The sequence below is a fragment of the Erythrolamprus reginae genome, chromosome 3 (assembly GCF_031021105.1).
Source record: "Erythrolamprus reginae isolate rEryReg1 chromosome 3, rEryReg1.hap1, whole genome shotgun sequence".
NCBI lineage: Eukaryota > Metazoa > Chordata > Lepidosauria > Squamata > Dipsadidae > Erythrolamprus > Erythrolamprus reginae.
Window position 1 is genome coordinate 145,833,550 of NC_091952.1, and position 13,743 is coordinate 145,847,292.

The 13,743-nt window shown below is 39.9% G+C and overlaps 1 protein-coding gene across 1 annotated transcript; it reads left to right on the top strand.

The window, feature by feature from the left end:
* The first annotated feature begins 1,443 nt into the window (after window positions 1-1,443).
* Window positions 1,444-11,326, top strand: HBEGF (heparin binding EGF like growth factor). The gene is made up of 6 exons (XM_070749055.1): window positions 1,444-1,801; window positions 2,766-2,945; window positions 4,543-4,708; window positions 7,735-7,890; window positions 9,043-9,134; window positions 10,778-11,326. The coding sequence occupies exons 1-5, from the start codon at window positions 1,774-1,776 to the stop codon at window positions 9,113-9,115; spliced, it is 603 nt and encodes a 200-aa protein (XP_070605156.1). The 5' UTR covers window positions 1,444-1,773; the 3' UTR covers window positions 9,116-9,134; window positions 10,778-11,326.
* The last annotated feature ends 2,417 nt before the right edge of the window (window positions 11,327-13,743 follow it).

Consider the following 13,743-nt stretch of genomic DNA (forward strand, 5'->3'; position numbering starts at 1 on the left):
AGGCAAAGAAGTCACCTTTCAGGCAAAAAATGTCATCAGAAACTGAACGAGGCTTTCTGAGAATGACTCTTCAAGGAGGAATATCCCACATACCATGACCTCCCACCATGACCTCCCACTTAAGTAAGGAAGATCTGATGCATAATAGTAATTATCAGCATTATTTACTTTAAAAGGACATCACTGTGACCTACTTATCAAAACTACAACTTCTTTGGAAGAGATGTTGAATTACATCCTAGAGAAATCCAATTAGACTGCCTCATATGGCTACATTAAGGAACTATGCTGGACAAGAATCGGGTAAACCTAGTTTGCGAAGTCCCTGAATCTACTAAGCAAATAGTTGCTCAGAGGAACAGAAGCATCCCAGCCTATACTGTATTTGTGTTACAAAGTTGGAGTGCAGGCAGATTATGCTTGCCTGTGTATGGGGCATGTGGTTATGAAACCTATAATATAATGCCAAGGTACTTAAGTATTGAAGATGAACTGAACAGAGGAACATTGTTCTATAGCCTTGGTTTGCTAAAATCATGCTAAAATCAAAATGTGTGATGACCCCAGCCGGGTACAAGTGGGTTCTAAAAGGAAGGGAACAGAAATTACCCTGTGTTTTGAAGCTCCTACATGTTTCCCTATTCAAAAACCACCTTTATGTTACAGAAATAACCCGATTCTGAATCTTCCCATGAGTCCATCAAATCTCACTCCACTCAGCCCCACAATCCCACTATTACCAGAATGGACAGAGGAGGTTGGAGCAGACGCTCGCTACCCTATCTGTGATAGAGAACCTGCTCTATAAGGTTTATTACTGAGTCATTTTTATCCTGGCTAAGCAGTTTGAAAGACAGTACAAAATACCAACTCCTGACTGTAACCAACATTTCCTGATTTCACTATCCTGAAAACATCCCAATAAGGTAGACCATGGGCGTTCCAGATTTGGTAGACCAGTGTTTCCCAATCTTGGCAACTTGAAGATATCTGGACTTCAACTCCCAGAATTCCCCATTGCTGGCTGGGAAATTCTGGTGTTGAAGTCCAAATATCTTCAAGTTGCCACGGTTGGGAAACACTGTGGTAGATGACGTTGAAGAGCAAAGTCTATTTTTAAACTACCAAAACCTAAACTTGTTATCAGCAGTCGGGAAAAGAGATTACCCATAGCTGCGAGGGAACTGAACTGGGTGGTTTCTTGAAACTGCTAATGCCTCAGAGCGCGAGAGGGCGCGGACAGTTCCACCTGTAGCGCCCACTCTTCAGAGGATCGCCGGCCAAAGAGCGAAAGGTAGACTCCGGTCCTTCCAAAAGCGGCCGAAAGTCGGGGAAGCGCTATTTCCCCCGACGACATGACACCGGGCGAGGAAGCAGCCGCGCCCGAGGGCAGGGCGGGGGATTCCTTCCCGGCGACCGCACCGCAGGAGGGCCCGCGCTCTCGCCCGGGGAGTGGGCGTGGCGTCTACTGTCGAGTCCTGCCCGGCCTGGCCCGGCCCCCTCCGGCTGGGAGCTGCTCTCTGAGGGGCGCTGGGTGGCTGCACTTGGAAGCAGCCTGGCAGCGAGGCGGTCGGCGCTGCGCGGTGCTGACGCTGCTTTGTCTTGGTCCCCGGGAACAGTCGGCGCGACATCCGGACGAGCCCGCCCCGGACGCTTGCTGTACTCCGCCTTAAGAAGCAAGTCCAGGGGAAGGCCCGCCCTTTTACAGCCCCTCCGTCGGGCCCGATAGGAGCGAAGGAAGCGGCGGTGTGGCAAGCCTTGCCAGGAGCGGCGATGATCTCGAGCGTTGTCCTGGCGGCAGGTACGCAGGGAAACGGGATGGCTTTGCGCCCGAATGGACGCAAACACAGATCCCGATCGTGAATGTTGGAGAGCATGGACGAAATAACTGTGGGCTCTAAGTTACGAAGTTACGTTGGTCGCAGTACCTGCTTTCGCCTAAGCGAATACGAGACTTATTTCTTCTGCCTGGTAATGGCACCGAAAATAAAACAGGATTGGAAGTCCATTCACACAGTTGCTTGGCGGTTTTGCGAGAAGCTGCCTGGCGGGTCAGGGCTTCTTTCCACTACTGCCAAATTTAGCTTGTTTTGATAGCTAATATGGGACTATATGATAGCGTTGAATCGCTGGGATGGGTGTATTATTTATATAGTAAAGGGATGCGTTTTCAGTCCCCTTGCCCTTATCGAATTCCCTGGAACATTTGACACTAATGTAAGAGTTGAGAGTAAATGTAAATATAATTTGTAAATTACACAAAGTTTATAACAACATTCTCTGTTGGTTAAATTTATCCTAATTTTAAAAGGTGCATGGAAGTATTTTCAGATCAGAATGTTTTTCCACTAGTTGTTATGTCCCTGAGTCTATTAGGCAGATTGCTGCCCAGAGGAATGGTGTAAGCATCCCAATCTATGCTGTACTTGTCTTACAAAATTGGACTGGAGTAGGTTTGTCTATGTGTGTTTGCTGGGCATGTGGTTTTGAAAATATGAGAACATCTACTATACTTAGTGCATTTGTGTGCCATTCACATGTAAGTGAATCTGGCCTTCATTTATATCTTGTTTTGTTCATGCCTTTGTTTTTGTGTTGCACTGTGGTTCTATAAATATCTTTGCCCCTCCTGCAATGTAAGTTGATTTCTGCTGCTCTGTGAGAGAATTGCATGACAAATGACTCTAACATTTTGTAATATTAGAATGTCTAAATTTTCTTTCTTTTTGGGGAGAATACTGAAATGTCCTTAATTTTACTTGTAGTTTGTGCCATCCTGGTGAATGGGGAGGGGACTGGCGTACTCCAGAATGAAACTCCCAGGAGAGAAAACAGAGACGGCTTGACAAATCACCATCTCCACCCATCCCCAAAAGCTTTGGAACATATAGGACAGAAAGATGTTTTGTTATCCAAAGAAGATACCTTAAGCAATCTCTCTCAAGGTATGGCTCAGAATGTTACTTATTTCCCTATCACAAACGGTGTATTTCACTACTGTATAGAATTAAAATCACTGGGAGATTTGAGAAAGAATTAGCTGGTAAATAATGGTCCTGGTCATATAGAACCTATTGCTTATCCCCACATATCAATTACTTTATGTGTGGGTATGTCCAGACAGAAATATTAATTTTCCAGTCTATAAATGCTGTCAATTGATGAGAGGATCCACAAATGACTCACAGTTCCTGTCCCACACAGTGTGGTTCTTCTTACCTTACTGAGTTTAGTCACTAGGGCGAAGTTGTACCATCTGGGGGCGTCTAGCTTGGGTTTCCGTTTCATCCTCTTTGCCTATTTTTGTCTTGAGACCCTAGCATGGCTTCTGCCAAATACTGATGCCCATGAAATAGTCATAGCAAATGTGTGGGCAGAACACTGAGCAGCTTTTCTAACTAGGTTGACTATTCAGCATAGCTTTGGATCCGGACTTTCCATATAGCTAAGACTGCCTACTCAGCTGACCTGCTTGTTTTAGTCATTGAGAGTCCTCAGTTGCTGGTGTGTGTGTGTGTGTGTACACAGATTTTTATTAAATCACCTGTGCTCCTGCTTTTCTTCTGATTTTTAAGGACTGTGCTATATATTTCCTTTACATTTATGGAGATCTAATAGATATATTGCATAGTGTATAACAGAATAGTTCAGTACTTCTACTTTTCCCTACCTTTTCCTAATTCAACTAGGTAAGGATCTATAGCTGGGGTCAGAATAATAAGCAGTGATCTATTCAGGCCTATCAGATTGGTGGATGCATTACATGCAGGCCATGTCTACCCCAGTTCCACAAAAGCAAAAAAAGTCATGATATGTCACATGACACAAACAAGTTTAGCATGCATGATCTATACTCTAAAACAGTGTTTCCCAACCTTGGCAATTTGAAGATATCTGGCCTTCAACTCCAATTCTGGGAGTTGAAGTCCAAATATCTTCAAGTTGCCAAGGTTGGGAAACACTGCTCTAAAAACTTTCTCATGTGAAACTCATCTATCTTGATAACCTCATGGAAATCCTTTGCTGTTGCTTTCTTCCTTAGAGGTTAAAGACAAAGAGAGCAGTAATCTCTTGCTTCTTTGCATTGTGGTGATCAGCATGAACAAAACAAACCTTGGCAATATGTAATTCCGTATGCCTTTTCTGAATGTGCTGAATGTGTGTATGAATCCTAAATGAATAACTGAAAATTGCAATAATGGCAGAAAGCTCTTGAGGTTGCACTGTGATTAGAGATAATAGGATTCATTGTGCTTATGGATCCTACTTGAATTCTTCAGCTGTCATTCAGGCAATATAGGCTGTATCCAAATGTCAACATGGAGCTTGGACATTTTGCAAAATGTGTTTCGGGAGAACACAAGGTTATAGCTTGTTCATCTCACCATGGATATTTAGGGAGAGAAGTACATCATAACTTAATTTTCTAGGGGAAAAAATGCAAGCACTAACATTCCTAATCAATTTTGAGCTATAACGCCTGGGATATGATTCAATATTCTAACACATAATGTAAAATTGGTGTTTTCCTTCTTTTTCTAGTTGCTTTCATGTCCAAGCCGCAAGAATCTGTGACTCCAAATAATGGAGGGAAGAAAAGGAGAAAAGGAAAGGGAAAGAAAAGAGATCCCTGCTTGAGAAAATATAAGGATTATTGTATTCATGGAAAATGCAAATATATTAAGAAACTTAAATCTCCATCTTGTATGTAAGTTACTTATACTATTTATATCCTGTAATAGTTAATTGCATGCAGGGAAAAATAGCTATATTGCAGATTTATTTTCCAGTTAAATGAATTAGGTGTTCATACTGATAACAAGAGAGGAGAGTTGTATACTGAAACTCTTATTTAAAAAGAAAGATAAAGAATACCAGGATATTTCTTTACATTCTCTCATTAGAGCTGTGTTTATGAGGATTCTCAATTAGACTGGTCACAATTGTATCAAAAGTGGTTTTTACATTGAAAAACACACCAAGGAATCACTCAGAACATGTGGATATCCTAACCGGCCTTCATCAAATCCCAAAAAAGACCCAGCATGAGAGCAACAGGCAAAGCAGCTTTGTCATTCAATATGTTGCTGGAATATCTGAAAGGTTCAGGAGGATTTTCAATCAATATCACATGCCTGTACATTTTAAGCCCAAGAATACATTAAGGCAGAAACTTGTCCACTCCAATGTCAGGAATTAAAAATCCCTAGGTAATGCAGAAAGTAGTCCTCTGTTAAGAATGCTGAGTCATTCAGAGGCAGTTGAGCGTGCAGCAACCTAGCAATTATGTGAAAAGTATTTAACTAGGCAAGAGCTCCCTGCTCTTTCTCTATCTGTTCACTGTTAGCTGTGTGCTGTTGCTGTTCGTGGAAGTATGCTTTGAAGAAGCTGTAACGATATAAAAGTTGGTTCCTGTGAGTTGTTGAACTAAGATAGTTGTAGCAAGGTACTAGTAAGATACTAGTGTATTGTATGTATAGTATAGACAGTCGTAATAGTAGTAGTATAAAGAAGTTAATATATTACTTAAAATACCTTAACACAAAGAGAGCTATATTGTGATATGCAATGTTATATGCAATGCAATGGCACTTGTACAGAGCTGTACATTGGTGAATCAAAGCAACCTCTTTATAAGTGCATGGCACAACATAAGAAATCTAACCCATCAGGACAAGAGTCAGCAGTCCATCTGCATTTGAAAGATAGCGGTCATTCTTTTGAAGACAGCAAAGTCCACATTTTGGATAGAAAGGACAATTGGTTTGAAATGGGAGTAAACATTCATTCATTCATTCATTTTTTTATTATTTATATTAGTATGCCACCCTCTCCAAGAGGGACTCAGGCTGGCTAATAGTAGTCATAAAATACAGAAACTATAAAATATAACAACAATAACAACAACACCATAGTAAAATATAATACTCTAAAAAAACCCATGCAAACAAGTAGTCATTCCTAGTTCCAGACCTGACGGAAAAACCAGGTCTTGACGGCCTTCCGGAAGACTGGCAGGGTGGAGATAGTACGGATCTCTGGTGGTAGTTGATTCCAAAGGGTCAGAGCTGCAACAGAGAAGGCTCTTACCCGAGGTCCCGCCAGCTGGCATTGTTTGGCATACAGGACCTGGAGGAGTCTGCCTCTGTGGGCCCTTACTGGTCACAGCGAGATGTGAGGCAGGAGATAGTCCCGTAGATAATCTGGCCCTGAGTCATGGAGGGCTTTAAAGGTGATAATCAATACCTTGAATTGTGTCTGGAGACTGCCTGGTAGCCAATGCAGCTCACGTACGTTTGGAGTAATGCGGGTGTATCTTTGTACGCCCGTTATTGCAATGCACTGCTGCATTTTGTACCAGCTGTAGCCCCATAACATAAATTTATGTTAACATTGATCAATTTATCCCCAGTTTACAACACAGTCCTATTGGCTGTTCCAAGAAGATTTTACACCTCTGACTCAGTTAACCCTAAGGTCACAGATAAAACCCCAAATAGCCACAACAATTCTCAGAGAGTGTTAAGACCAGTTTCCATTCCAACCCCCACCCCATCCTGTCAGAACCTATCTTCCCCCCTAATCTCAATTGTCAATAATTGTCCTTCCATCGCCAATACAGCTGATGAAGCTTCCAGGATAGGAAGCGAAATGTCTTGTTTTTCCTCAAAAAAATCAATCCAGTCACTTTTCAAAATAAAAACCACTTTTGATATTCTCATATCCAAGTCTTGGAACAATAGAAAGCATGAGAACGAATCTTAAAACTATGTCAGGTATAAGTTGAAGAAGAGAAAGTTTGGACAGCTTTCGGGATTCTGTTACAATATCCTAACCATTATCCAAGACTCAATAGCGGCAGTTTCCTGATCTTGCCTACCTTGAAAGGTGGTAAGAATACACACAATGAATTAAAAATAGAAGAAAATATTCTGTGACAGCTCTTTATATAAATGTATACCTTTCATTAGGACAAACAATGCTATAAAAATCACTAAGCAGCATTATGAATCTGCTACTGTTATTATGTTGTAGTATGTAAATGCAAACTCACATTCCACTTGCAAATGTGAATTTGACATGTGTGTGTCTGCTTATGTATGCATGCACATTTCCATAAAAATAGAATTTAAAATGTTACAAATTTTACAGACGTACTATTTGTGACTTTGAAACTAAGTTTACTGTCAACATGGTTTTGTCATGCAAATACATTCTTTTTAGGAAGCATATTTCTGTCTGAAAGAAATATTTTTAACTTTTCTTACAATGGAAAGCAATAAAGTGAGAAATAAGCAGTGAGAAAATATGAAGCAGTGAGTGAAAACTGGGAACCTCTGAATAACTTGCTAAGCCTGTTCTTTTATCATTGGAGAATAAAGGTTTAGGCCTTACATCAGTGGGATATACTCATGAGGTGGCCAATTCCCAGAGAAACAGGCTTCTGAGAAAATCATGAGGAAGAAAGGCATTGGCTGGAAGGTGAATTAGCTTCTTGGGATGCTATCTGCCAATTAACAAGATAACTAGAGGCAAATGCTTTATTTTGATACATGCCTGCATGATATTTTGATATTCAAATTATTATTTTTTTAAAATGGATTAGTCTGAGGCACACTAATGTTCATGGGCATTAAATTTAGATGGAAATAACCATGTATATCAGTAACAGATGTTATTACAGCCCTATGGAATAAGATTCATATATTGATTTTTAATTTTTTTAATTCCTAGATGCCAGGAAGACTACCATGGGGAGAGGTGCCATGCTCTTAGCCTTCCAGTGGAAAAAACCATGGATGGTTATGATCGTACAACTATCCTGGCAGTTACAGCAGTGATTCTTTCATCTCTGTGTCTTATCATCATTGCAGTATTATTGATGCTGAGGCAAGTAGTTTAATAGGATTGAGATGTGTGGAGACATAGAACTTCCTTTAGCTTATGATGATTTAGAAATCTGGTCTCATGAAGGAAAAAAGTATGCATTTATTTGTATGATCTCTGTTTTTTAAAGGCTTTCTGAGAGGTCTATATAGCCTCTTACCCAAGCCTATAGCACTTTGATGATAGAAATACAGCATGTGCTTTGTGACCATTTTCTGAGTGTCTCTTAAGCAAAATTAACTTTAGGATTTCTATGGAATCTGAAGGAGCGTAGTCGCTGAGCAGTTAAGACACTGGGCTTGTGACCAGAAGGTTGGCTGTTGGAGACGAGTATCACATGACGGAGGGAAATTCCATTAATTGCCTCACTTCTGCCAGCTAGCACATAGATAAATAGATACTTCTTTGATGGGAAGGTAACAGCATTCTTGTGCACCTTTGGTATACAATCATGCTGGCTACAAGACTATGGAAATGTCTTTGGACAATGCTAGCTCTTTGGCTGTAAATCGAAGATGAGCACTGCCCTTTAGAATTGAGCATAAATGGCAGAGGAAACCTTTGCCTTATGGAATCTGAGCTTCAGAAAAGGTTGACAGATCCAATAAGTTCTAAAAAATATGCACAAATATTTGTAGCTCTTGCCTGCTTCAGCTTCCCATCAATCTTAAGGATCTTTTCTGAATGGGAACTAAACTGATATATTTGCCTAAGCCTTTCCACAGGGTGTACCAGAGTTTAACTGATTTTTTAAAAATTCTATTTCACCTAAATTTGATTTCAATACCACCTATGAGAAAAGCAAATTATGTCTTTATGACAAATAGTTGATAAAACATGCAGAGAATTTGAATCCTGTTTTTGTTCTTCTGCTTTGACCATGTGACCTTAGAAATTATATTCAATTACTTTTTTCATTATTGAGTGGCAATCAAGACACCTCACATGAACCAGCTTGTAAAGGACTAAAACCAGTTTTAATGCAATGAATTCAATATTTTGTGGTGGTTCTATGCCAGAAATGCAGGATGGGATTTCCCATATTATATCTTAAAGATTAGAATGGAACAATCATAGATCCTTTGAATATCTGTGTAAGTTCAGAATTAGTTTTAATCTTGGCTCCTTCCCCCCCCCCCCCCCCCAATTTTCTAGATGTCACAAACAAGGAGTATATGATGTAGAGAATGAAGAGAAGGTTAAATTGGGAATAACTGTCAATCAATGAACTGTCCAAGAATTGCAAGGTAACTCTTTCAGCAGATAATATCTGGATAAACTTGACCTTCAGTTTGTTGATATGGGAGAGACTATTTAATGGGTTGGTTCTTTTCTCTCATGTAGAAGATTAATATGCTTATCATACTGGGTTAATTATAAGAAGTTCTTTAGAAACAATTTTGAGAATCCAGAGTAAATGTTACTGATTGTTTCTGCTCTTGCATTTTGTCTCACTGGGATCTACTTATTTGTGATGAACTACGGTAGTTGTGAGGCACTGGAAAGAAAACAGAACACCTCAGCCCAAGGGAAGGAAAAGTGTAAGAGTAAATCTGTCTTAATTATGCCATGTCCAAATTTATCTGGAAAGCTGCTTTAGCAGGCTTTCTAGCTTCTGTGCTTTATTCTACCAACAATATAGGTCTTTCCAGAAATCTACGTTGTCTTGATTTCTGAGTTTGTCTGCCTCAGAGGGCTTGACACTAGTCAACTATTTTGGTACTGTGATCCAGGCACTTCTTAACTTTTCCCCCCTGAAAATTTCTGCAGCTCAGGCACATTTTTTTTAACATACACATTATTTACCCCTCTTTGCCATTCTATGGCAGCTGCTATTTCCTATTTCCATTGAATTCCTTCAGCTACTGTAGACCACATTTTTCCTTGGAAGCCATTTCCTTTAAAATGATCTTGGATTTTGAAGATACACATAATCCTCTGATGGGATTTCTCTAATCAGATTAAATGCTTTGAGAGAGTATAACTGGATCTGTTGTAGGAGGTTAGCAGGTTGAATGTCATTAGTTCTGCTGAACTCCATGAGAATGCATCAATATAAGCCTCCAGCCAATTAGTTTGCATTAACCCTGAAATAGCTCTAGTTTATCCTAATTCTGTTTGGAGATGGCTGTCAATATTATAGTATAGAGTAGTGATGGTGAACCTTTTTTGGTTTGTGTGCCAAAAGGCTGTGTGTGTGTTTGTAAGCATGCGTGCATGTGCCAAGATCCCTTCTCTCCCCCGCACGCATCTATCCCCCCCTGCTGCCCCCTGCACATTTGCGCAGGCCTTCCTGGTAGGCAGTGATGGCATCATGCTGGTGTGGTCTGAAGAGCTGTACCAGTATGAACCCACTGATTTTCGGCATTTTTTCCCCTGTTGTTTCCGTGTCAGAAGAGCCCTCCTGCCCCCCTGCCCTGTCTTAATGCTGGCCTTTAAACTTCATCCGAAGCACCAGTTGAGAGCTTCTTCCACACAGAGATGCCAACAATCAGTGGGTTCATACTGGTACAGCTCTACCCACCCCCCTGCTGTTAGGTTAAAAAAATGCCCAAACGGACAAACCAAAAGTGCATTTTTCTGAACTTCCAATTTGTCCGTTGGGGGACTTTTTTGCCTCTGGAGTTTCAGGGAAGCACCCTAAAGTGTCTGGAGTAGGAAACGGCCTTCCCAAAGGCTAAAAATCAGCTGGCCAGCATGTGCGTGTGCGCTGGATCTGAAACATAGAAAAGTGTTGCGTGCCCTCCCATATGGCTCCGCGTGCCACCTGTGGCATGTGTGCCATAGGTTCGCCATCACGGGTATAGAGTCATTAAAAATTAGTATTATAAATCAAATGTTGTATAAGTGATTTGTTTTAACCTGAGGCATCCTTTTATTACAAATACAGGTGTAAGTGATGAAACAAGTTCTACATTCACAATTGAATGGAAAAATACCCTTTCTACGAGACGCTTAAAGAAGAACTTGTACGAATGAGAAAAACTTTGTTTTCAATGAGATAATGCTTTGTTAAAGAAGCAAATTGTATCTCTAAATTGAAATAATTCTCTGAGAGACAGAACCACATTTATTCACAGAGGACTTGTTCACCAAGTGGAGCTACAACCCGAGAAGATTTGAAATTTGTCTTCTTACAAGTGGAAAATGACTTTGGCATGAACCAAGCAAACAATGAATCAGGCAACTGGATTTTTATTACAAAACTGTTGCTGAATAGTGCTCTGAAAAACTGTGAAAGACTCTCCTGAAGTGATCTACTTCTTGAACTTTATTTAATCCAAAAATATTTAACAAGATGCTTCATTTTAAGTTATATATTTATTTTAGATACAATGTACATGTTATTTATTTAAGACTTAATCCTGTAGTCCTGAAATCAACAGGAAAGACAGGAGTATTGCGCAGTGTACCACTCTAATAAATAACCTTTCTTATGCTTGCTGGCACTTGAATTCTAATTTAAAGATTAAAAGTGAAAAGCAACTATTTTACTGATACAATCTTATAATATCTAACATTGCCAAAATGTATGCAGTCTGGACTAAAATTCTTATGGCAAATCTTTGATTCCTTAGCAAATCTGGCATTCTGAAAACCTCAGAACATTTCCTCTAGAGCAGTTTTTAAAATGCTATTGCAATTGTATTACTGATGGTTGACAATGCTGAATTCTGCATAGTGCTTTTTCTAAAGACATTTTAGGTCAGCATGCAAAGCATTTGAACCTCAAAGCAGATGTTTTGCTTTCTTTGATTTATTCTTATATTTTTATATGCTGTTGTGTGTTTTTGTTAGCCACCAATAGTCCTATGATTGTGACAGCATGTGGATGGATGGATGGATGGGAGGGAGGGAGGGAGGGAGGGAGGAAGGAAGGAAGGAAGGAAGGAAGGAAGGAATCTAGACATTCTGGAAGTGTTCAAAACATCTCTGTGTTGAACTTGGAGTAGGTGCTTCAAGTTCCAAATGAGAGTGATGGAAAAAGAACATTTCCAGAATGAATAAAAAACTATAAATGTGTTAAGCACACTTGTATTCTTTTGAAAATGGTAACAAATATACATTGCCCATGGTGAATTTACTACTAAGGAGATAAAGCTGGGTGTTGCCCATTCATTTCTGACCCCAAGTAAGAATCAAATGAATAAGAATAGTGCAGAAGCTAGGGGAAAAGTTTTATTTTAAGCTTCTTTTATTTTGTATATTGTTGAAAGTTATACTTTGGGTGGGATTTTTTTTTTTGCATGGATGTATTCAATTTAGATTCAACATTATTAAATTAGCAAGAGATTTGTCTTTTATCGCATGTAATCTAAGTAATGGGTATCTTACATCTAACTATAATTAAGTTAGATTAGCATGAAACCACCTGCTGCGCTATGTAAACCATTGTAAACTATGAACTAGCATATAGTATAGTTTTGCTTCTTTTATGATGCATTCTTAAGCTTTATGCTAAAGCATTGAACTGAATGATTACATAGCAGAGTGAAACATTTTTGTATAATACATTTTGTATAATGGCACATTAAAAAGGAAACCTTAAATTTATGTGTATTCTTTTCCAGATAACTTATAGTAGCAGCTGACAGACAGTAGGTAAGGTGGCAGAAGGTTGAAAAGGAAAGAGGAATGTTCCAGGAGATAGCTTTTGTTTTCCATCCCTACCTAGTAGTGTACCTAATTAGCTTTTGTTTATTCCTGAGGTCCATCAAATCTTCTCAACCAATAGGATTTAATCATCTAAATACATTTGAATTACATAATAATGAAGAGATTCTCCTATATTTTATGTAGTTAATATTTGATAGGGTGATCTCTTTACAATATCACAAATCTCTGCATAGTTATCATTCTACTCAGCAAATTAGCAACATTTGTAGTGTTGCTGTCACAGTTCCAAGTAATAACCCCAAAACAATCAAAACGCTGAGGCTTAGAGTTTCCTCCAAGCAAATTTTATTTGGGATATCATATTGGCACAGCTGGTGAAAACCCGACTCTGTAGGACCCAGGGTTTTCCCCACCCAAATCAAAACGCAAAGTTCTTGCCTCCAGGTCTCATGTCCACCACATGGTCCAATCAGGTCACAGTCCCAACTCTGGCTGCCTCTGGTTCACATCCTTCCAACACCTGTTAAAGCATCCTTGGCTCCCACAGGAAAACCATCCATTTTGGCTACACCCCCCCTAGCTATTACTACCTCCCTCCTCACGTTCTGACAGCTCCACCTGACCTTGCTGTGGCAGCCCTGCAGATGCTTCCAAAATGGCTTCAGGGCTGACAGTTGCCTTGACTAAAGTCTATTACTAACATGGCTTGATATTCTTTCTCCATCTGTATTAGTTCCAGAGTGTAGAAGCCCAGCTGTGCCCCTTTTTGTCTTGTATTCAAATCCTTTCAGTTGGCAGGATCATTATCCTGTTAAATATTCTTCATCCAGGATGCATTTGTTCTCTTGATTCTGTTCTTCAGAGAGGGTCGCTCAGGATCCTGTTGACAATGTAGTACAAGCTAGGAAATTGTTAGGATGACTTAGGATCACATACAGGCTAAATGCAAATAGCAATAGCACTTAGACTTTTATATTGCATATCGCCTCCAACCATCTGAGTCCTCATTTTACTGGCCTCAGAAGGATGGAAGGCTGAGTCAACCTTCAGCTGCTGAGAATCGCACTGCCAAACTGCTGGCAGCCTGCAGTCAATAGAATTAGCTGCAGTACTGCATTCTAATCTCTGTGCCACCAGTGCAAACATCTTGGGATCAGTAATATTCCATTCCCAGAGCACGGGGGGCTGTCGTTCTCATTCATAAACCTCCATTATAATGGGTTTAAATTGCTTTTTCTG